The sequence below is a fragment of the Dendrobates tinctorius genome, unplaced genomic scaffold (assembly GCF_039654945.1).
Source record: "Dendrobates tinctorius isolate UK_male_01 unplaced genomic scaffold, ASM3965494v1 ptg000162l, whole genome shotgun sequence".
NCBI lineage: Eukaryota > Metazoa > Chordata > Amphibia > Anura > Dendrobatidae > Dendrobates > Dendrobates tinctorius.
The window spans coordinates 21,855,100-21,881,179 of NW_027361829.1; the positions used below are offsets into that span (position 1 = coordinate 21,855,100).

Here is a 26,080-nt window from a genome sequence, read left to right on the forward strand (position 1 = left end):
ACATCAATCATCGGGGGGACGAGATCACATTCCCAAATGGAAGCGGCCAGCGATATTTTTCACACAGCAGAACAACATCTTCTCTCCCTGACAGCATTACACATAAAAGGTGTAGAGAATACTGAAGCCGATTTCCTGAGCCGCAACATACTAAAACAAGGGGAATGGACTTTAAAACAGTCAGTTTTTCAGAAGATAGTACAGCTGTGGGTGGAACCAGATATAGATCTCTTCAACAACGGAAACAACAGGCAGGTGGAAAAGTTTTGTTCACTGAACCCACGGGAAAAGCCGTTGGTGGTCGACTCACTCCAAATTCCGTGGAATTTCAAGATGGCCTACGCGTTCCTCCCAGTGACTTTGATCCCAACAGTGGTGAGGAAAATCAGAAGAGATCAAGCGAGGATAATTCTGATTGCCCCAGTCTGGCCAAAAAGACCCTGGTTCTCCCTGTTGCGGATGATGTCTCTGTCAGATCCATGGATCCTGCCAGAGATCCCAGACCTTCCTGCTCAGGGTCCAATATTTCACATGCAGGTCAAGGGATTCCACCTTGCGGCGTGGAATTTGAAAGGTCGCTTCTAATGAATAGAGGGTTCTCTCCGGGGTTAGTTGCCACCCTGTTATAAAAAGTAGAAAACCTGTAACGACTAAAATCTATGGCAGAACATGGAATAAATTCCTACAATTCTTAGGGAAGCCGTTAGACCAAAAGCCCCCAATTGGTTCCATCTTGGAATTTCTACAGTCAGGGTTACAACTGGAGTTAGCGGTAAATAAATTTAAGGTTCAAGTATCAGCACTAGGGGCGTTATACAACTGCAACCTGGCAGCGAATAGGTGGGTAGCAAGGTTCATAAAATCCTGCCATAGGTCCAAACCTATTCCATTACCAAAAATTGCCCCGTGGGACCTAAACTTGGTGTTAGAGGCCCTTACAAAAGAACCATTTGAACATATTCAGCAATTGCCTATAAAGTACCTTACCCTGAAGACAATTATATTAGTAGCCCTTACATCGGCCCATAGGGTAAGTGATTTGCAGGCCCTCTTCATAAATCCACCTTATACACAAGTATATCATTATAGGGTTGTATTAAAAACAGACCCCGCATATCTACCAAAGGTAGTGTTGGATTTCCATCGGAGTCAGGAGATTGCCCTTCCCTCTTTTTGTGAAAACCCAAAAAATCCTGGGGAAGAAAAATTTCACAACTTGGATGTTAGGAGGGCCCTGCTAGAGTATATGTCTGTGACTAGCCAGTGGGGAAGGTCCCAGTCCCTATTAATAGCCTCTCAGGGTGCCAGGAAGGGTTATGGAGTGTCAACAGGGACCATTGCCAGATGGATTAGGGAGGCCATTAGTATAGCATACTTGGCTAGTGGTGTTCCGATTCCTGACGACATCAAGGCTCATTCCACCAGAGTCGTGGCGACCTCCTGGGCTGAGAAGGCAGAGATATCAATTGATCAAATTTGTAAGGCCGCTACCTTGGCCTCACCATGAACCTTCTTTAGGCACTATAGGTTAAACCTATCCTCCTCTGCTGACTTGACCTTTGGTAGAAGGGTGCTGCAAGCGGTGGTCCCTCCCTAAGGTGTTTCGAAGTCTCCAAAAATCTCTCAGGTGTGCTGTCATGGGTGAAGGGAAAACCACCATGGTTACCTACCGGTAGCCGTTTTTTCCGGAACCCATGACAGCACCCGTATATTTCCCCCCCTTTTTTCACCGTATAGGTGTGTATGTTAGTTGGGTGTATTTTTGATGTGGTGTTGGATAAACATGTAACTAACCGGGAAGTCCGCTCATGCTCTGTAACCAACTGAAGCAGGGAGAGGAACCGCCCCTTATATTTCAGTAGGTTCCTGTACTGGCGGGGCGGATCCCTCTCTCAGGTGTGCTGTCATGGGTTCCAGAAAAACAGGCTACCGGTAAGTAACCATGGTGGTATCCTTATGTTAAGTGCCTGCCTAATATTCTCTGTGTGCGGGATAACTAATTGCAGTGTATGACAAAAAAAGAAAGTTAAAAACCCACTGCCATTATGCTAATTAATTTCAGACTAGTTGAGGAGCGTTGGTTTCCACAGATGAGTCATTAATGATCATGCCATTTCATCACCCAGCTCCACAACACACTGACTTGAAATGATGAAAGTTGTGTGAATGAGCGAGACGTGCAGATAGTTGGCAAATCAATTTACCATAGAGGCATGATTAGTGGGGCCACTTGTCTGGGTAAACCCATGCCCCTTGGCTAGTCTAAAACTAAATTAGCATATTGCAAACGGATTTTTAACATTCTGTTTTTTCCATATTTGGCATCCACATATACTGTACAAAGGACTTATTAGGCAGGGAGATAACATAAGAATAAACACATAGTGGTGGTTTCCAGGGCATGGGGGGACCTGTCAGGTTCCCTTTAAATTTACCTCACTAATACTGGCCAGCAGCTGCCTAGGTCCCCCACTGCTTCAGGGGCCCCGAGCCAGTGGAGTGTTGCTAATAGCGGCACACCCAGCTGCTATAGGGCCCCTGAGTCAGGGGGGCCCTCCCGGTGCCAGCGGAGTAGCAGCTGGAGACAGGAGCCTGTCCCCACTGCTAAAGAGAAATGAATATTCAAGCTTCCCCACGCCATGGGCGTGGAGAGGAGTGAATACCATTTCACTTTAATAGCTGGCAGTGTTAGCTGCAGGCTGAGGCTAACATGGCCTGCATGTAAAGCTGGTGCAGCTGCCTGCATCGGGGCCCCGGAGGTGCGCCCCTGCAGGGCGGCTAACCCTGAGGACAATCAGTGGGCAGGGAGTGATCACTGCAGCTTGGCAGTGGAGTGGAGCTGCAGTGATCCAACGCCGTCCTACTTCCTGCCCGGCACTTCCTGTCTGACACAGAGCAGCTGGATGACATCATCAGTCAGCGCGGCTGTTTCAGAGAGAAAGCTGCCGGCGAAGAAGATGCTGCCGGGATGTGCTGCAGCTGCGGGGAACTTGTGGAGAGGTGAGTGGTGCTGTGTGTGTCTGCCTGTCTGCGTGCGAGCAAGTGTGTTAGAGAGCTGTGCAGTGCTGTGAGTGTAGTGCTGTGTGTGAGAGTGGTGCTGTGTGTATGGGAGATTGGCAACAATGTGGGTGATGGAGAGCAGTGATGGGGCAGTGGGGGAGAAGGAAATGTTGGGGGTGGTGAAAAGGATGATGGGGGTGGTGGGGGAGGAAGTAATGATGGAGGTGGTGGAATGGGCAATGATGGGGTGGAGGGGGAGAAGGCAATAATGGTTGTGGTGGAAAGGACAATGATGGTGGTGGTGGGAGGAGGCAATGATAAGGGTGTTGGAATGGGGAATAATGGGGGTGGTGGGGGAGAAAGCAATGATGGTTGTGGTGGAAGGACAATGATGGTAGTGGTGGAAAGGACAATGGTGGTGGGGAGGAGGCAATGATGTAGGTGGTGGAATGGGCAATGATGTAGGTGGTGGAAAGGGCAATGATAGGGGTGGTGGGTGAGAAGGCAGAGATGGAGGTGGTGATGAGGACAATGATGGGGGTGAAGGGGGAGACCAATGATGGAGGTGAAGGGGGGCTGCATTATACCCTATCAGGGGGCTGTATTATACCCTATGGAGGGGGCTGTGCTATACTTTATGAGGGGGCTACATTATATTCTGTGTGGGGGTTGCATTATTCTCTCAGGGGGCCACATTATATTCTGGGAGGCTACATCATTCTATATGAGGGGGCTGCATTATACCCTATGAGGAGACTACAGTATATTCTATGTGGGGGCTGCATTATACCTTATGAAGGGGGTTGCATTATACTCTGAGGGGGATACATTATACTATATGAGGAGGCTGAATTATACCCTATGAGGGTGCTAAATTATATTCTATGGGGGTGCTGCATTATACCCTATTAGGGGGGCTGCATTATATTCCATGAGGGAAGGGAAGCTACTTTATATTCTATGAAGGGGCTACTTTATATTCTATGAGGGTGCTGCATTATACCTTATGAGGGGGTTGCATTATATTTTGTGGGGTGCTGCATTATACCCTATGAGGGGGGCTGCATTGTATTCCATGAGGGAAGCGAAGCATTCTATGAAGGGGCTGCTTTATATTCTATGAGGGGGCTACCCCAACCCCCTGCTACATAGTTAAGACATGTACTACCTTATATTATACCCTGATATTAGCGCATTTTACCACACAATTGGTGGACTTGTATTTATTTCTACGTAGCTACATAGTGTGCCCCAATAATGATTTTCTCTGGTGGGCCCAAGGTGCTCCAGTCCGATGCTTGTATTCAGTGGCATAACAAGAGTTTGATAGGCCCCGGTGCAAGATTTGGATAAAAATACTGTATCATCTGCAAAAAATAAGCTCTCACACCGCTCCATCGACTGGAAAATGAAATCATTACAGGTGTTGGAATATGGTGACAATTTCAAAAAATGTTTTTTTCTTTTTCACAAATGTCTCAATTTTTGTTTCACCACTAAAATAAGAAAGAAAACTGGACAAGTGTGGTATTGCTGTATTCAGACTGGTGAGAAAAATCATATCATATGTCAGAACAGCATGGTTTATTTTTTGCATTTTCATCGCATTTGGAATTTTTCTCCGTTTTCCAGTAGACTATGTGGGAAAATGATTTGTGTCATTCAAAAGTGCCATCCATACTGCAAAAACAAGCCCTCATGTGTTTCCTCTCTTTATTCCAAACTGTTTTATTGCTCCTTCCACATAGCCATGTTTTTTATGGGAAGAGTTGTACTTTTCAATGACACCATCCATATTATCATATGATGTACTAGAAACTGGGAAAAATTTTCAAGTGTGATGAAAGAGCTAAAGAAAAATGCAATTCCACAATTGATTGTTGTGGGGGTTTTCTTTGTTAATTTACTGTGTTCATTTTTTGGTAAAAATGACCTGGCAATAAGATTCCCCAGGTCAATACGATTATGCAGATACCAAACATGCATAGCTTTTCAGGAAAAAACAGTACTGGTGAGATCCGTGGTATGTGTCTGTGTGTACATATGTGACATCTATGTATACGTATTTGCTCCCTGTGTGTCAGTGTGTCCTTGGGTTATATCCATGTGACACGTAACGTCGCCTGGGGAAAGCAGTACAGTCTGTGCTGATCACAGGCTCCGGCTGCTGAAAGCAGCTCTCATCGTTTCCTGCGCTTGCTGAGATCAGTGCGACCAGGAGACAATGATGGGAGTTCTATTCAACAGCAGCTGTGTCACTCCTGTGTAAAATTAAAAATTAAATGAAAAAACGGCTGATGTTAATAATCTGGGACAAGGGACAATATCCCAAAAAGTACTCAGGATATTAATAACAGCTCACAGTTGTTTGTTTAGCTTTTCCTGGTGAATTTACTGAGACCCCCCCCAAAAAAATCATATAGTGTCCCCATATAAATTCAAATCAGCAAAGTCTAAACAGACATCTGTGGCTTGATATTAATAGCCTGGGATATTGCCCCCCCTAGGCTACCAACATCAGCCCTCAGCCGCCCCAGAAATGGTCTTCAGCCGCTGGAAGAAGCCGTACAGTTCGCCTTGTTCCCAGGTGCCGTACATGTCACGCTGATGATTCACAGATGTCAGTGTGTAGCATGCATTTTGTCCCTACTGCGCAAAAAAAACAAAACTGCCATGTCTGCGGGTTTTTCACAAAACTTGACATGTGCTCAAATCACTTGTGACACCATTTTCCAAAAGCTGTAGCATTTTCAATATTCGGAATAAGAAGCTGTGTGGTTTTACTGGTGGTTCAGCCGCTCGATCCTTGTTCACATTCACGTCACTTGGCAAGTGAAAAGGTTTTAAATACTAGAAGTAGGGACTGTCCCACAAGGGTTGCCATGATGTGGCGGGATGGCTTGTACATTATTTTGATCAAAATTATGTTTACTAAATACCCTTATTATTATTATTACCTTTATGCATTATTTGAAGTTTATTTTTTACTTTTTAGTTCAGGATATTTGTGTTTTTTGCTTTCTGTTTTCTCTAGTTAATGGTCATGTGTTAATATGCACTTACATTGTGCATACACATTAACTTACTTTTCTCAGTTCAGATTCGTTTTTTATTCATTTCATTGTGCATTCAGTGCATATATGGGTGTGACCGCCCTCTTTCTGAGCTGGGAAAACCATCCTGTCTGGCCTTTGCTTTTACTGGTGGTTCAGCCGCTCGATCCTTGTTCACATTCACGTCATTTGGCAAGTGAAAAGGTTTTAAATACTAGAGTAGGGACCGTCCCACAAGGGTTGCCGTGACGTGGCGGGATGGCTTGTACATTATTTTGATCAAAATTATGTATACTAAATACCCTTATTATTATTATTATTACCTTTATGCATTATTTGAAGTTTATTTTTTACTTTTTAGTTCAGGATATTTGTGTTTTTTGCTTTCTGTTTTCTTTGAATCTGCAATTGTCTAATCTCTTGTGGTAGTTCTATATTCAGTATTTCTACAGTCATATGTAAAAGTTTGGGCACCCCTATTAATGTTAACCTTTTTTCTTTATAACAATTTTGTTTTTTGCCACAGCTATTTCAGTTTCATATATCTAATTACTGATGGACTCAGTTATATTTCTGGATTCAAATGAGGTTTATTGTACTAACAGAAAATGTGCAATCTGCATTTAAAGAAAATTTGTCCGGTGCAAAAGTATGGGCACCCTTATCATTTTCTTGATTTGAACACTCCTAACTACTTTTTACTGACTTCCTGAAGCACTAAATTGGTTTTATAACCTCATTGAGCTTTGAACTTCATAGCCAGGTGTATCAAATCATGAGAAAAGGTATTTAAGGTGGCCACTTGCAAGTAGTTCTCCTATTTGATTCTCCTATGAAGAGTGGCATCATGTGCTCCTCAAAACAACTCTCAAATGATCTGAAAACAAAGATTATTCAACATAGCTTTTCAGGGGAAGGATACAAAAAGTTGTCTCAGAGATTTAACCTGTCAGTTTCCACTGTGAGGAACATAGTAAGGAAATGGAAGAACACAGGTACAGTTCTTGTTAAGCCCAGAAGTGGCAGGCCAAGAAAAATATCAGAAAGGCAGAGAAGAAGAATGGTGAGAACAGTCAAGGACAATCCACAGACCACCTCCAAAGACCGGCAGCATCATCTTGCTGCAAATGGTGTCACTGTGCATCGGTCAACAATACAGCGCACTTTGCACAATGAGAAGCTGTATGGGAGAGTGATGCGAAAGAAGCCGTATCTGCATGCACGCCACAAACAGAGTCGCCTGAGGTATGCAAAAGCACATTTGGACAAGCCAGTTACATTTTGGAAGAAGGTCCGGTGGACTAATGAAACAAAGATTGAGTTGTTTGGTCATACAAAAAGGCGTTATGCATGGAGGCTAAAAAACACAGCATTCCAAGAAAAACACTTGCTACCCACAGTAAAATTTGGTGGAGGTTCCATCATGCTTTGGGGCTGTGTGGCCAATGCCGGCACCAGGAATCTTCTTAAAAGTTGAGGGTCGCATGGATTCAACTCAGTATCAGCAGATTCTTGACAATAATGTGCAAGAATCAGTGACGAAGTTGAAGTTATGCAGGGGATGGATATTTCAGCAAGACAATGATCCAAAACACCGCTCCAAATCTACTCAGGCATTCATGCAGAGGAACAATTACAATGTTCTGGAATGGCCATCCCAGTCCCCAGACCTGAATATCATTGAACATCTGTGGGATGATTTGAAGCGGGCTGTCCATGCTCGGCGACCATCAAACTTAACTGAACTGGAATTGTTTTGTAAACAGGAATGGTCACAAATACCTTCATCCAGGATCCAGGAACTCATTAATAGCTACAGGAAGCGACTAGAGGCTGTTATTTTTGCAAAAGGAGGATCTACGAAATATTAATGTCACTTTTATGTTGAGGTGCCCATACTTTTGCACCGGTCAAATTTTCTTTAAATGCAGATTGCACATTTTCTGTTAGTACAATAAACCTCATTTGAATCCAGAAATATAACTGAGTCCATCAGTAATTAGATATATGAAACTGAAATAGCTGTTGCAAAAAACAAAATTGTTATAAAGAAAAAAGATTAACATTAATAGGGGTGCCCAAACTTTTACATATGACTGTATATACAGTGCCTTGCAAAAGTATTTGGGCCCCCTGGATCTTTTCAACCTTTTCCCACATATCATGCTTCAAACATAAAGATACCAAATGTAAATTTTTGGTGAAGAACCAACAACAAGTGAAACACAATTGTGAAGTTGAACGAAATTTATTGGTTATTTTAAATTTTTGTGGAAAGACAAAAACTGAAAAATGGGGCGTGCAATATTGTTCAGCCCCTTTAACTTAATACTTTGTTGTGCCACCTTTTGTTGCGATTACAGCTGCAAGTCAATTGGGGTACGTCTCTATCAGTTTTGTACATTGAGAGACTGAAATTCTTGCCCATTCTTCCTTGGTAAACAGCTCGAGCTCAGTGAGGTTTGAAGGAGATCGTTTGTGAACAGCAGTTTTCAGCTCTTTCCACAAATTCTCAATTGGATTCAGGTCTGGACTTTGACTTGGCCATTCTAACACCTAGATATGTTTATTTGTGAACCATTCCATTGTAGATTTTGCTTTAATGTTTGGGATCATTGTCTTGTTGGAAGATAAATCTCCGTCCCAGTCTCAGGTCTTTTGCAGACTCCAACAGGTTTTCTTCAAGAATGGTCCTGTATTTGGCTCCATCCATCTTCCCATCAATTTTAACCATCTTCCCTATCCCTGCTGAAGAAAAGCAGCCCCAAACCATGATGCTGCCACCACCATGTTTGACAGTGGGGATGGTGTGTTCAGGGTGATGAGCTGTGTTGCCTTTACGCCAAACATATCGTTTGGCATTGTTGCCAAAAAGTTCGAATTTGGTTTCATCTGACCAGAGCACCTTCTTCCACATGTTTGGTGTGTCTCCCAGGTGGCTTGTTGCAAACTTTAAACAACACTTTTTATGGATTTCTTTGAGAAATGGCTTTCTTCTTGCCACTCTTCCATAAAGGCCAGATTTGTGCAGTGTACGACTGATTGTTGTCCTATGAACAGACTGTCCCACCTCAGCTGTAGATCTCTGCAGTTCATCCAGCGTGAGATCATTGGTCTCTTGGCTCCATCTCTGATCAGTCTTCTCCTTGTTTGAGATTAAAGTTTAGAGGGACGGCTGGGTCTTGGCAGATTTGCAGTGGTATGATACTCCTTCTATTTCAATATGATCGCTTGCACAGTGCTCCTTGGGATGTTTTAGAAAATCATTTTGTATCCAAATCCGGCTTTAAACTTCTCCACAACAGTATTACAGACCTGCCTGTTGTGTTCCTTTGTCTTCATGATGCTCTCTGTGCTTCATACAGAACCTTGAGACTATCACAGAGCAGGTGCATTTATACGGAGACTTGATTACACACAGGTGGATTATATTTATCATCATTAGTCATTTAGGACAACATTGGATCATTCAGAGATCCACAATGAACTTCTGGAGTGAGTTTGCTGCACTGAAAGTAAAGGGGCCAAATAATATTGCATGCCCCACTTTTCAGTTTTTGACTTTCCACAAAAATTTAAAATAACCAATAAATTTCATTCAACTTCACAAATGTATTCCACTTGTTGTTAATTCGTCACCAAAAATTTACATTTGGTATCTTTATGTTTGAAGAATGATATGTGAGAAAAGGTTGAAAAGTTCCAGGAGGGCCGAATACTTTCGCAAGGCATTGTATAGCAAAAATCATGGACCCCTGGCCTTCGTAGCAACCCATCGACCTCCTGTGGTCTCGTCACGGGAGCGCTAACAGGCGCATACAATGGCTCGCTTCTTGCCATTGCGCTGTAAATGCCGCTGTCACACACTGACAGCGGCATTTGACAGGATAACAAACATGGGCAGAGCTCCATTCCACCCACATGTTAGAGGATCATGGTGGCATAATATTATAGCCATCATCTGCTTGCAAAGATGTGGACTCGACTTGCGTGCCTGTATCAAAAGTGGGGAACAGGCAAATGACGCAACCGTACGTCATATGTCGTTAAGGGTTTGTAGATAACTACAAGCATTTACTATTTCCTCTTTGAACTTAAACATAAGCACTATAGCAGAACAATCAGAAATCTTGCCATTATGACTGAAACACAACATTGTTCTTTTTTCTAGTTGAAAGATCGGTTCCCATTTGCAAATTAAAAGTAAAGAGGTCACTGCTTGCTCTATATTCCTTTCCTCAGTGTTGTCATCACATGCATACAATAGTGAATATAAGGTTATATTTATCTAAGCTCTATACTTTATTTATAGAAATGACAAATATCGGAGAATCGCTATGAGTGTGCTACTAATAAGAACGCTCTAAGCAGTAATATGTGCATTTTTAGGAGGCCTTATGTAACTTATTATATTTCTATAATGTCTGCCAGGAATCTTTTGGCTCAGGAAAATCCATGGATAACCAACCTTGAGTATTGCATGGAGATATACACTGTAAATGTCTCATGTAAGAATATTGCTTAACTTGAGCTTAAAGAAGTTGTCCACTACTTTTTGATTGATGATGTCTGAATGGCCAGGGCTGACACCCGCACCTCGCCGATCAGCTGCTATCGGTGTTGGCGGCGACGGCCGGCCAGGAGTGCTCACTTGCAAAACTGCTCCATCTTCTGATAGTGGCCGAGGCTTGGTACTACACATCTGCCTCCAATTCAACTAAAAATTCTAGCCAGGTGTGCCCACTGCTGCTCCAGTGATTGTTTACCAGCTGCATTAGTGATGTCACATCATGAGCCATGACATCACCATTACATCCAGCAAACAATCCCAAGAGAGGCAGCAGTGATGTCTGTCTTATTTCAATAGTACAGTGTACATTTTAGGACATGATCAGACATCAAAGTCAAACATCAGAATAATATCAGAACTGACTTTGACATCTGACTTTGACATCTGACTTTGATATGTGACTGACATCTGATTTGACAACTTACTCTTATGTGACTTTGACATCTTACTGATATGTGACTTTGACATGTGACTTTGACAACTGATTGATATGTGACTAACATCTGACTTGATAACAGACTTTGATATGTGACTTTGGCATCTGACTTTGATATTTGACTGACATCTGACTTTGACAACTGACTCTGATATGTGACTTTGATATCTGACTAGGCAACTGACTAATATGTGTCTTGACATCTAACTTTGATATGTGACTTTGACATCTGACTTTGATATGTGACTTTGACATCTAACTCTGATATGTGACTTTGACATCTGACTTTGGTATGTGACTTTGACATGCTAATAACCTTTATTTTTATATACCACTAATATATTCTGCAGTGCTTTACAGTTTGCACACATTATCATCGCTGTCCCCGATGGGGCACATAATCTAAATTCCCTATCAGTATGTCTTTGGAGTGTAGGAGGAAACCAGAGAACCTGGAGAAAACCCATGCAAAAACAGGAAGAACATACCAACTCCATGCAGATGTTGTTCTTGGTGGGATTTGAAGCCAGGACTCCAGCGCTGCAAAGCTGCAGTGCTAACCACTGATCCATCTGACTTTGATATTTGACAACTGACTCTGACACCCACAGTGTGTACTCTTTATTAACATGTCAGGATGTCAATAAGAATGTAAGATTTAAAAAGTAAGATCTGAAGATATATATATATATGTACTATAGAGAACGGGGTGCTCACTGCCAATATAGGTGCTCAGAGGTAAAAAAAAACATAATATACAATAGAAAAACCTCGGCACACAAATTTTGATGAATCCAATTTTTATTACTCCAAAAATGAAAAAATGGACCAAAAACCGTGTCATACAGATAGTCAGTAATCAATCAACGTTTCGGCCGTGAGGCCTTTATCAAGATTTTATCTGAAATAAATCCATAAAATAAAAATCATAATATATAATTCATACAATATAATATTCTACTTAATAAAACTAAAGCAATTCTGATGAAATTATTTCAATACATATATACTGATACAAAGTAAGTACCTCAGTTTTCCACCACAGGGATAAACCATAATCTAATCATCTCATAAAAAATCATATCCATTTTATATAAAACACTGATTTTGTGCCATAGAAAAATCAAAAAATAATCTGATACCTGTAACACTGAATTTTGTGTCAAGGTTTGAATCTATTTTGAATAAGTGTTCTATGGACAAAATTGTATTGAATATTGATTTTTTTACAAAAGGAGATCACCGATTTGAATGCTAAAATTTCAGCAACAGAACAACAATTGGTTAATACTATTCCAACTGAAGATTACAATACTTTAAAAACTAAATTGGATCAAACCATTCTTGAATTCCGTAATAGTTTACAAATTAGGAAGAAGAGTAAGTTTCTCCGGGACATGGATGACTACCATAATAATCAAGTTTACAGATGGCGTTTTTCCAACACTTACAGGAATACTCGTTCTTTTCGACGGGGGTACAGTTCTGTATCCACCAGCTAAGACAGTGATGGAGCTTCACGTTCATCCACCACTCCTTTCTTAGGAAGACGACAGGAGCGTCCATACAGAGGAAGACGCGAATGGTGAAACGGTGGAATTAACAGATCAACAGTGGAGGACCACGCGGTCACAGCTAGGCATTCACAAGAGAACATTGTATATAACATCTCATCAGAATGCCTTTCCCACACAGAAATGACTTTATTACAGAAGGGTTTAACTTTTTTCCCAACATCGGCGTTTAATACTTTTTGACTGGATCAGGACCTGCATAGGTTCTATAAGATGTTACGTCTAAAGGTACATTTCTCTAATGGTACATCGGGTGATAAGGTGGACCTTGTTGACAAGTTGTCGAAGTTCTCATTGCAATCTTTGAATTTATGGTCTAAGTAATTTTTCACCCCCGCGCATTTACCATCCAGTGGAAACATTCATTCGTCTAGTCCAACGGGATATTGCTGAGACTATTAAAACCGTGAATAGAGGTTCAGTACGGATTAAAAATAATCTTACGGTAGAGGAGAAAAGGTCTTTGATTAGTCTAAAAGAAAATAAAAAGTTAATTATAAAACCAGCGGATAAAGGAGGGGCTATAGTAGTAATGGATCGCTCCTATTCTGTTACGGAAATTTTATCACAACTGTGTAACACTGATACTTATACCCCCATCTCCTATAATTCAACTTTTGAGATAGCCAGTTAGGCACTATTGATTTAAAGCTTGGGGAATTTTTACTCAGTCCCAGTCCTACAATATCAGTGTTTTACACTCTTCCGAAAATCCATAAGGATTTATCAAAACCACCTGGATGGCCTATAGTTGCCTCCACTAACTCAGTCCTGCGTCCTCTATCACATTAGAGCAGATACTCACTCCATAGGTTCCTCTCATTAAATCTTATATAAAAGACACTTCAGATTTTTTACAGAGCATCAGATCAATTGGTCCTATCCCTATGGGGAGTAGACTGATCACACTTGATGTGAATAGCTTGTATACGAGCATTGTACACCAAGATGGTATTGAGTCTATGGTTACATTTCTATCTAAGAGCACTAACTTTACTGGTGATCAGATCGAGTTCTGTAGGGACTTACTCACATTAATCCTGACAAATAACTTTTTTCTTTTTGAAGATCAGTGCTATATACAGAATAAAGGAACGGCTATGGGTTCAAATGTGGCACCCCCTATGCCAATATATTTATGGCACACTTTGAGGACTCCTTTGTGTACAATCATTTTCTATTCAAATCACATGCAATCTATTGGAAACGTTATATTGATGACGTCTTTTTGGTATGGACGGGGGGTGAGGATACTCTTTTGAGGTTTTTTAATGATTTAAATACATCTATTGTGGGTCTCACCTTCTTCCTTCACCATGATTGTCACTCTATTAATTTCCTTGATACCCTAGTGACAGTTAAACCAGATGGTTCAATTGAGACTGATTTGTATATCAAATCAACTGATAAGAATAGCTTACTTCACTTTGGGAGCAGCCATCCAAAACACATAAAATGGGAGTTACCAAGATCACAACATGTGTGGATAGATCGGATTGTTTCAAATCTCACCACTAGGGAATTTAGACATCAGGAAATGGAGGCACGATTCCACGTAAACAATTTAGAAATCCATCCCCCCGTAGGGATAATAAAAACAGAGTAGCTTTTGTGAGCACATTCCATCCTTTTAATAATTTAATTAATCAGTGTATCCTTAAACATTGGGATCTACTTAAAAATTCATATCCCACTGTTCCAGAGTTTCTTTCAAAACCCATTATGTGTTACAAGAGACCAAATAATATTAAAAACTTTTTAGTTAGGGCTGACGTTGGCTCTAATATGAAAGAACTTATTAAAAAAACACTAGCTACTTCCCGCAGGGGTACATTTCCTTGTCTGGGGTGTTTACAACGTTCTAACATTACAAAAGGGGATTTCTTCACACATCCCCGCACGGGCCGTCGTTATCCATTTAATGGATATTTTACATGCGCTTCCTCTTTTGTAGTGTACTTTATAAAGTGCCCATGCGGTCTTGGATATGTTGGGGAGACTACCCAACATATCCGCGACCGCATCTCACAACACAAATCTACAATTAGGTGTGGGCGGACATTACTGCCCATTTTGTGTCTTGCGGCCATTCTGTCACTCAATTGAAGTATCAAGTTATTGATCACGTTTTAATGGCTAGGAGAGGAGGTGATAGGGTAAAAAGATTAAAGGAATGTGAATCCTATTGGATTCACATTTTACAGACCCTAGCACCACTGGGGTTGAACAAAGAGTATGATATTATTGGTTAGCTAAAGGTGTACGATAATTCCTTTTCCCTATGAAATGATCCCATGGACGCTGTTAGGCTTTGTCACCCATATCTGGTTTTTCCTTTATTTTTGGTTTCACAGCATTTTTATCATTGTTAGATATTGCCCAATGTGAACGCAACCTTATTCATGGTATTCTGCTAATGTGTGTTCTGGCACAATGTATGATGTTACTTTGATTCTTTTGTTATAAAAGAATAATCTGATCTATGGTTTTTATTATTTCCCCTTTTTTTCCTTTGACAAAAAAATATTTTATATCAGTGTGAATTGGGATTACTCTTTTACTAATAATCTCCTTTTTTTCATCTTCTTTTCAGTTACAAACTGAAAACACCTGCGATAAATGAGTCTTCATGAATCGGTGACGGTGTCTGCGCACCTTATCTTCTTGAACACAGGCAGCGGCTTCACATGAACTTCGGAACTTCTCAGCTATCTTCGGCTCCACGACGCTTGTGTACCTCGGGTATTTCCGTCAGCCTTCGGTGGCGCATGTGCAGTCGGTTCTCATGCACGCTGATACTTACCCCGGAAGTGTCTTTCATTACTGGCATATAAGGGTACGTGCACACGCTGCGGAATCCGCTGCGGATTAATCCGCACGGATTTTGCAAAAACCGCAGATAATCCGCAGGTCCAAAGACCTGTGGATTATCTGCGGTTTTGCCTGCGGTTTGGTCCTGCAGATTCACTATCTCCACAATGGTGGAGATAGGAACCCACAGCGGTTTCCGCAGAAAGAATTGACATGCAATTCTTTCTGCGGATTCAAAACCGCAGCAAATCCGCGCGGTTTTTTCCGCAGCGTCGGCACAGCGGTTTTTTTTTTTCCCATTCAAATGAATGGTACTGTACACCGCAGCTAAAACTGCTGCGTGTCCGCAGCGGCCAAAACCGCTGCGGAAATGCAGCGGAATCCGCAGCGTGTGCACACAGCCTAAGGAAGCCGGTGTTTACAGGGCGTCTGCGGAGCACACCTCACCGGTCACTGGCCCTTGTCGGCGCGTCTTTTGAACTGTCCTATTGGTGGTATGTGTATATTGATTCTTTTGTCCTTTTTCTATATTCTTTAAAAGTGGTCTTTCCAGTTGGAGCACACTGTGTTCTCTATCTTTTAGCATATAGACACTCATGTTTGTATCTTTCTGGTAAAAGGTAACCCACATTCATCCGTGTGATATGAGCATATGATGGATTCCAAACTTTACGTGTTAGGACCATAATTCATACAGGTATCAGATTATTTTTTGTTTTTTGTATGGCACTAAATCAGTGTCTTATATAAAATGGATATGATTTTTTATGAGATGATTATGGTTTATCCCTGTGGTGGAAAACTGAGGTACTTACTTTGCATCAGTATACAGTATATGTATTGAAATAATTTCATCAGAATTGATTAGTTTTATTAACTAGAATATTATATTGTATGAATTTATATATTATGATTTTTATTTTCTGGATTTATTTCAGATAAAATATTGATAAAGGCCTCACGGCCGAAACGTTGATTGATTATTGACTATATGTATGACATGGTTTTTGGTCCATTTTTTCATTTTTGGAGTAATAAAAATTGGATTCATCAAAATTTGCGTGCTGAGGTTTTTCTATTGTATATTATATATATATGGATGTATATATTTTAGGTACCCTTTTATTTTTATTTTCTCATAGTACACTGAGGAAGGTCTGAATGACCAAAACGTCTGTTGTATTTTTGCACTAATGTGGACTACATTAAAATTATCTTCAGATCATCCGCTTGAGTTCCAAGTTTATTTTACTATATTACAGTTTTGGACCCTACTTGAGCACCTCATCCAGTAGTGCCATGGTTTGCCTTTACAGATTTTAAGTTATTGTGATTCTCATTCTGATGTGTGAAGAATGTCCGGTATCAAACTCAAACCTAACTGGCGTTTGTGTAATAGCATAATTCTAAAAATCAAAGTTTAATTTTTCTTCAGAGGCTCCACCCCATGAGGCAGGAGCTTTACCACTGTGCCATAAGATCAAATGATGCTGGATGCTAGTTTTTCTTAGTTTATAACATGAACCATGTAAATACTCATGGTGTCTGAAAGTCCTTGTGATTTTCATTCTGATGTGTGAAGAATGTCAGATATCACAGTCAAACATCATTTGAATTTGTCTTGAAGGAGGTCTGTGTGGAAGTTCCAATAAGTTTCAGACACATGTTTTCACTAGAAAAGTCACATCAAAGTCACATATCAAAGTCAGAAGTCAAAGTCACATACCAGAGTCAGTTGTCAAAGTCAGACGTCAAAGACCGTTCTGATATTATTCTGATGTTTGATTTTGATATCTGATGATGTCCTAAAATGTACACTGTACTATTGAAATGAGTTAGATAGCCATCACTGCTACCAGAGGACCGCAGTATATGGTTGCTCCTACTCTGGCGCTGAGAAGAAGCACTTCTATGGATTATTAAATGTGTTTATTTCTTCTAGCAGAACAGGGGGTTAATCAGCCATGTTTGAAATAAGTGTGCTCAGCTGTGCTTGGTTAGCCACTCCTTCTCCCTATATAATTTGGGCTTTATTACTAATCCTCGTCAGAGTTAGCTTTTTGCTGCATGGCTAAAGGAGGGAGAGAAGTTGGCATGAGAAGGAGTGCTTGGAGGAGTTATAAGCGACTTTTGTTTGGTTTGCATGCTTGGTAATTCCTTATTCTTACCTATGTTGGTTTCTTTCCCTTCTGCACACCCCGGTGGATTCCTCTGTTATATGTGAGTGAATATTTGGTGTGTGTGTGGAGTTTTCAGTTTCCCCTTGTCTTTGTCACCCTGTTTGTCGGGTTGGTGTACTGCGTTGCACAGGAGCTCCCCCTTCTCTCTGGGTGGGGGAAGAGAACAGATGGAGATAAGGCAAGGGTGGATGCCCCGGCGTCTTTGCCAACTGGAGTATCCCGGGGAACAGGGCAAGCTAGGGCACCCCCTAGTGTTAGGGACAGAAAAGGAGTCCTGGTCCCAGGTCACCTGACAGCTGTGCTGTGACATTAACTCTGATCACTATCATTTTCCCTGATACATGAGGGATCCTACAGTTGTGGCCAAAAGTATTGACACCCCTGCAATTCTGTCAAATAATACTCAGTTTCTTCCTGAAAATGATTGCAAACACAAATTGTTTGGTATTATTATCTTCATTTAATTTGTCTTAAATGAAAAAACACAAAAGAGAATGAAGCAAAAAGCAAAACATTGATCATTTCACACAAAACTCCAAAAATGGGCCAGACAAAAGTATTGGCACCCTCAGCCTAATACTTGGTTGCACAACCTTTAGCCAAAATAACTGCAACCAACCGCTTCCGGTAACCATCAATGAGTTTCTTACAATGCTCTGCTGGAATTTTAGACCATTCTTCTTTGGCAAACTGCTACAGGTCCCTGATATTTGAAGGGTGCCTTCTCCAAACTGCCATTTTTAGATCTCTCCACAGGTGTTCTATGGGATTCAGGTCTGGACTCATTGCTGGCCACCTTAGAAGTCTCCAGTGCTTTCTCTCAAACCATTTTCTAGTGCTTTTTGAAGTGTGTTTTGGGTCATTGTCCTGCTGGAAGACCCATGACCTCTGAGGGAGACCCATCTTTCTCACACTGGGCCCTACATTATGCTGCAAAATTTGTTGGTAGTCTTCTGACTTCATAATGCCATGCACACGGTCAAGCAGTCCAGTGCCAGAGGCAGCAAAGCAACCCCAAAACATCAGGGAACCTCCGCCATGTTTGACTGTAGGGACCGTGTTATTTTCTTTGAATGCTTCTTTTTTTCTCCTGTAAACTCTATGTTGATGCCTTTACCCAAAAAGCTCTACTTTTGTCTCATCTGACCAGAGAACATTCTTCCAAAATGTTTTGGGCTTTTTCAGGTAAGTTTTGGCAAACTCCAGCCTGGCTTTTTTATGTCTCAGGGTAAGAAGTGGGGTCTTCCTGGGACTCCTACCATACAGTCCCTTTTCATTCAGACGCTGATGGATAGTACGGGTTGACACTGTTGTACCCTCGGACTGCAGGGCAGCTTGAACTTGTTTGGATGTTAGTCGAGGTTCTTTATCCAACATCCGCACAATCTTGTGTTGAAATCTCTTGTCAATTTTTCTTTTCCGTCCACATCTAGGGAGGTTAGCCACAGTGCGATGGGCTTTAAACTTCTTGAAGACACTGCGCACGGTAGACACAGGAACATTCAGGTCTTTGGAAATGGACTTGTTGCCTTGAGATTGCTCATGCTTCCTCACAATTTGGTTTCTCAAGTCCTCAGACAGTTGTTTGGTCATCTTTCTTTTCTCCATGCTCAATGTGGTAGACACAAGGACACAGGACAGAGGTTGAGCCAACTTTAATCCATGTCAACTGGCTGCAAGTGTGATTTAGTTATTGCCAACACCTGTTAGGTGCCACAGGTAAGTTACAGGTGCCGCTAATTACACAAATTAGAGAAGCATCATATGATTTTTCGAACAGTGCCAATACTTTTGTCCACCCTCTTTTTTTATGTTTGGTGTGGAATTATATCCAATTTGGCTTTAGGACAATTCTTTTTGTGTTTTTTCATTTAAGACAAATTAAATGAAGATAATAATACCAAAGAATTTGTGTTTGCAATCATTTTCAGGAAGAAACTGAGTATTATCTGACAGAATTGCAGGGGTGTCAATAATTTTGGCCACAACTGTATCTCAGCTCTGAGAGGGTAATAGCAGCAGCTCAGTCTGGAGGTGGTGGTTTGACACACGGTGGTTTCACAGCACCCTGTTACATCTGGTGTGGGGGATCTCATCTTTCAGGCAAACCCTTCTGGAACCAAGTATTTTACTTTGATATTTTCTGAATCTAGTAGATTTTTCAAAATGTATAATTTCACCAGTCTGTGTTTGGCCACAAATTTTTGTATTTTGCTTTTATGCTGCTTGATGATACATAACAAATGAATATAAAGTTATGGGTTTTATTTACATTTTTATTTTCATCCTTATTTTTGCTTTTTGGGTGATTTTGTGCTTTATTTGAATTAGGCTTTGAAAAATACATACAGCTGCTTCTCACAAAATTATTAGAATATCACCAAAAAGTGAATTTATTTCAATTCTTCAATACAAAAAGTGAAACTCATATATTAGATAGGGTTATTACAAAACAGAGTGATGTATTTCAAGTGTTTATTACTGCTAATGTTGATGATTCCATAGATATACTGACAGGGAATTTAGATTGTGAGCCCCATCGGGGACAGCAATGATAATGAATGCCAACTGTAAAGTGCTGCGGAATGTTAGTGGTATATAAAAATAAAGATTATTATTATTACAACCCCTGGCAAAAATTATGGAATCACCGGCCTTGGAGGATGTTCGTTCAGTTGTTTAATTATTCATTTCATTGTGCATTCAGTGCATATATGGGTGTGACCGCCCTCTTTCTGAGCTGGGAAAGCCATCCAGTCTGGCCTACACTGTTACTAGTGGTTCAGCCGCTCGACCCTTGTTCACATTCACGCCACTTGGCAAGTGAGAAGGTTTTAAATACTAGAGTAGGGACTGTCCCACAAGGGTTGCCGTGACGTGGCGGGATGGCTTGTACATTATTTTGATCAAAATTATGTTTACTAAATACCCTTATTATTATTACCTTTATGCATTATTTGCAGTATACATTTTTTACTTTTTAGTTCAGGATATTTGTGTTTTTGCTTTTTGTTTTCTCTGGTTAATGGTCATGTGTTGATATGCGCTTACATTGTGCATACACATTAACTTACTATTCTCAGTTCAGATTTGTTTTTTATTCATTTCATTGTGCATTCAGTGCATATATGGGTGTGACCGCCCTCTTTCTGAGCTGGGAAAGCCATCCAGTCTGGCCTACACTGTTACTAGTGGTTCAGCCGCTCGACCCTTGTTCACATTCACGCCACTTGGCAAGTGAGAAGGTTTTAAATACTAGAGTAGGGACTGTCCCACAAGGGTTGCCGTGACGTGGCGGGATGGCTTGTACATTATTTTGATCAAAATTATGTTTACTAAATACCCTTATTATTATTACCTTTATGCATTATTTGCAGTATACATTTTTTACTTTTTAGTTCAGGATATTTGTGTTTTTGCTTTTTGTTTTCAGTTGTTTAATTTTGTAGAAAAAAAAGCAGATCACAGACATGGCACAAAACTAAAGTCAATTCAAATGGGAACTTTCTGGCTTTAAGAAACACTAAAAGAAATCACGAACAAAAAATGTGGTAGTCAGTAATGGTTACTTTATTAAACCAAGCATAGGGGAAAAATTATGGAACAATTTGTAATGACTATCTAATATATGATTTTCAGTTTTTGTATTGAAGAACTGAAATAAATTAATTTTTTGATGATATTCTAATTTTATGAGAAGCACCTGCAGTTACATATTTTCTTATAGTAACATAATTAATAGGGTTGAAAAAAGACACCCGTCCATCAATTTCAACGTGGTTTATAAAATGGGAAATGCTTAAAATATTTATTCTTCTAAATCTGATCAGCATAATAATGTGGGATGTTCCACTGATGGCCTATGCTAAGGTCAGATTGAAGAGTCAGTTTATTGTTTAATCAGGCACACTGACGTACATACAATTGTGGCTCTCCATGGTGTTATAACGCTGATTGTTTTGTTTTGCAGCTTTGATCATTTTGTTCTAAAAATTAGTGAGGAACAAAGGGATTAAAACAAACAGGTCATCAATTCAAGATTCTAGTGAACTCTTTAAGAACTAGTGTTGGAAAAAGGTATCAAAACAGAATATTTAGATGTAACAGTATTAAGAGCAAAAACAGCTCAATGGCACTTTCTAGGTTAAAACTTAGGCTCATTACAATTAAAAGAAGAAAAAAAAGCGACAGAAGCTTAGCCTACAGGAAGGCTTATAGCTATAGACTTCTTAGGCAGTTGCCTAAGGCCATGTAAAGTGTCTTCCTAAACATTTTCACCCTGATTCCTCTTAAGCAAAACACTCACATCAGTCCATGAGCCCTAAAACGAGATACTGTACATGGCAAAAATTAAAATCATGCTGAGATCTCAGGCAAATACCATAAATGTATTCCATTAGTAGGAACCCAGAGAGGAAAGTTGCCATAACTTTGGTCTACCAACGGTAAATTTGATCATAATCCATCTTTGAGTAAGTTGACTAGAACATGACAAGCATACGGAATAGCATACTGAATAAAATATATTGCCAACAGTGGTTTATCCGTAACATGGTGTAAACACTCAGCAAATACTGTAACGTTTTAAACATATCGGGAAAGAAGAGGATACTACGTTCCTCAACAGTGGTCATAGACCCTCAAAGAAAGAAAACTACAAAACAAAAACATATACAATATAATTGCATGCCATAATGACCCAGCATAAAGTAGATAAATGGTATATTGAAATCTTACTTGATTTCTCTGTGCGATTTTCTGTCCCTTTTTCCAGCGAAGAACAGGCTTCAGAGCAGGCAAGTCCTTCTCCTCTTTCCCAATCACATGTTCTCCAAGACTATAGGCTGTTTCAAAAACTATGGGTGAATTGACATCTTTCACTCTGCGCTGCAAGGAAACAGAAGCATACAAAATATTTATTCCTAAACTTTACATGGCAGTCAGGAAAACAAACATTTTAGTTACTTTTGTTCACTAATTTATTTATATATGACACCCTTAATTACTACTCGGATGAATACTTTAACATTGGAGCTGCTTACTATTACATTTTGAAGAATTGTCCATCCTTACGGAAGTGACAACTCATTTTTTTCTGACAGATAAGCGGTGTGCAATTTTCCTCTGTCTTATGGAGCTACAGCCATTGATAATAATAATTTTATTTCTATAGCGCCGACATATTCCGCAGCACTTTACATTTCAGAGGGGACTTGTACAGATGATAGAGATTACAGCATAACAATAATCGCTTAGATCATAACAGATACCAAGAGGAATGAGGGCCCTGCTCGCAAGCTTACAATCTATGAGGAAAAAAGGTAGACACGAAAGGTGGGTGGTAACAATTGCCTTCATTGTTCGTACCAGCCATAATGATAAGTGTGTAACAGTACAGACACAGAGGGCTAATAGATGCATAAAGCATGTGGAAACATGATGCGGGGAACCTGGTTATGGTAAAACCTTTGACTGTGCCACACAGGGATAGTTAGGTTAATGCGTTGAGGCGGTAGGCCAGTCTGAATAAATGCATTTTTAGGGCACGCTTAAAGTTGTAGGGATTGGAGACTAATTGTATTGACCTGGGAAGTGCATTTCAAAGAATTGGTGCAGCACGTGCATAGTCTTGGAGACGGGAGTGGGAGGTTCTGATTATTGAGGATGCTAACCTCAGGTTAGCAGCAAAACGGAGGGCACGGGTAGGGTGGTAGACTGAGACGAGGGAGGAGATGTAGGGTGGTGCTGAGCCATGGAGTGCTTTGTGGGTGAGGGTAATAAGTTTGTACTGGATTCTGGAGTGGATGGGTAGCCAGTGTAATGACTGGCCCAAGGTATAGGCATCGGTGTAACGATTGGCGAGGAATATGATCCTGGCTGCAGCATTCAAGACAGATTGGAGGGGGGAGAGTTTGGTAAGAGACTGATTAGAAGAGAATTGCAAAAGTCCAGACGACAATGAATAAGAGAAACAGTAAGAGTTTTTGCGGAGTCAAAAGTAAGAAAAGGTCGAATTCTAAAAATGTTTTTGAGGTGCAGATAACAAGAGCGAGCCAGTGATCGGATGTGGGGTGCGAATGAAAGCTCAGAATCAAGTATGATCCCAAGACAGCGGGCATGTTGCTGGGGAGTAATAGTGGAACCACACACAGAAATGGCAATGTCGAGCATAGGTGCATTAGTAGAGGGAGGAAACACAAGGAGTTCAGTCTTTGACAAGTTCAGTTTCAGATAGAGTGAGGACATGATGTTAGACACAGCGTTTAGACAATCGCTGGTGTTTTCTAAGAAGGCAGGCATGATGTCAGGAGAAGAAGCATATAATTGGGTGTCATCAGCATAGAGATGGTACTGGAAGCCAAATCTACTGATTGTTTGACAGATAGGGGCAGTGTACAAAGAGAAGAGGAGGGGGCCTAGAACCAATCCTTGAGGAATCCCAACAGTAAGTGGAAGATGTGGGGAGGAGGAGCCAGCAAAAGATACAGTAAAGGAGCTGTCAGAGAGACAGGAGGAAAACCAGGAGAGAATGGAGTCCTTGATGCCAATGGAGCGAAGAATAGTGAGGAGGAGCTGGTTATCTACAGTGTCAAATGCTGCAGAGAGATCCAAGAGAATTAGCATGGAGTAATGACTATTAGATTTAGCTGTTAGTAGATCATTAGATACTTTAGTGAGGGCAGTTTCAGTAGAGTGTAAAGAGCGGAAACCGGATTGGAGAGGGTCGAGAAGAGAGTTATCAGAGAGATAGCGGATAAGACGGGAGTGGACCAGGCGTTCCAGGAGTTTAGAGATGAAGGGAAGATTAGAGACAGGTCTATAGTCAGCGGCACAGTTTTGGTCGAGGGATGGTTTTTTAAGTAGTGGAAGTATGATGGCATGCTTAAATGAGGGAAAGATACCAGAAGAGAGAAAGGGGTTAAATAATTTTGTGAGGTGGGCTGTGACAGCAGGGGAATGGGACTCGAGGAGATGTGATGGAATTGGGTCACTGGTGCAAGTGGTTGGGCGAGAAGATGCAAGGAGCCTGCTTACTTCTTCTTCTGTAACTGGTTCAAAATCAGAGAGTGAGCTATATGCAGTGGGGGAGGAAGGAAAATGAATGGAATGAGGTGATTGGGAGATAATTTCCTGTCGGATATGGTCAATTTTTTCTTTGAAGTAATTGGCCAGATCTCAGCTCGAAACTCTGTGGTTGGGGCCTGCACTCTTGGGTTGAGTAGGGAATGAAAAGTGTTAAAGAGACATTTAGGGTTAATGGACAGTGAGGTGATGAGGGTGTTGAAATAGGTTTGTTTGGAGAGGTGAAGGGCAGTGTTGTATGTCCTAAGCATAAACTTAGAATGGATGAAATCTTCAAGTAGCTTGGATTTTCTCCACAGACGATCAGTGCACGTTGAGGAAACGTGTTTGCAGGGTGTGCCAGGTTTGTCGTCGTCTGTGTCATGTTGTTCTATGTATAGGAGGTGAAATTTCATCCAGGGCACTTTGAAGTGTTTCACTGTAATGCTTCAGTGCAGAATCAGGACATGAGCGAGAGGAGATATGAAGAACTTGCAGTCATCATTGGCCCCTAAGTTTCTGGGTGTTAATGGCCTGTATGTTTTTGTAAGTGTGGACAGTGGGGATGACCTGAGCGTGATGGCAGTTCTTGATAGAGAATGAAAGAAGGTTGTGGTCAGAGAGCGGGAGAGGGGAGTTTGCGAAATCATCCACTGCACAAAGCCGAGAGAAGACCAAGTCGAGGGAGTTTCCATCTTCATGCGTTGGAGAGTTAGTAAGCTGTGAAAGGTCGAATGAGGAGGTTAGAGATAAAAGGTGAGTGGCAGATGGGGAGAGGGGAAGAGAAATCAGAATGTTGAAATCACCCATGATGAGGGTGGAGATGTCACAGGAGAGAAAATATGGAAGCCAGGTGGCAAAATGATCCAAGAACTGATGGGAGGGGCCGGGAGGACGATACACCACCGCCACTCGCATGGAGAAGGGGGTGTAGAGTCTGACTGCATGGACCTCAAAATAAGGGAAGATATGTAAGGGTACTTGAGGGATAACCTGAAAGGTGCAATTTGGTGATAGGCGCAGACCAAAGCCTCCACCTTCTCTAGTGTCTGATCTTGGGGTATGAGAAAAGTGTAGTTCCCCCATATGAAAGAGAAGCATGAGCAGTAGTGTCTGACTGCTGGATCCAAGTTTCAGTAAGAGCCAGAAGGTTAAGGGAATTTGAAAGGAAGAAGTCAGAGCAGCAGCAGCAGTAGTGTCTGACTGCTGGATCCAAGTTTCAGTAAGAGCCAGAAGGTTAAGGGAATTTGAAAGGAAGAAGTCATGGATGAAGGAGAGTTTATTACACACTGAGCGAGAATTCCAAAGGGCACAATTAAGAGAGACAGAAGGCATGCAGGGAACATAAATAAGATTAGAGGGGTTTCTGAGTGTAGCAGTTGGGGGGTTTGACT

The 26,080-nt window shown here is 41.1% G+C and overlaps 1 protein-coding gene across 1 annotated transcript in view; it reads right to left on the reverse strand.

The window, feature by feature from the left end:
- ITGA9 (integrin subunit alpha 9) overlaps positions 1-26,080 on the reverse strand; it is a 711,654-nt gene that overhangs the window by 342,536 nt on the left and 343,038 nt on the right. The window contains exon 16 of the mRNA XM_073549890.1: positions 22,362-22,511. Within this exon, the coding sequence (XP_073405991.1) occupies positions 22,362-22,511 (150 nt within the window). The remainder of the gene's footprint in view (positions 1-22,361; positions 22,512-26,080) is intronic.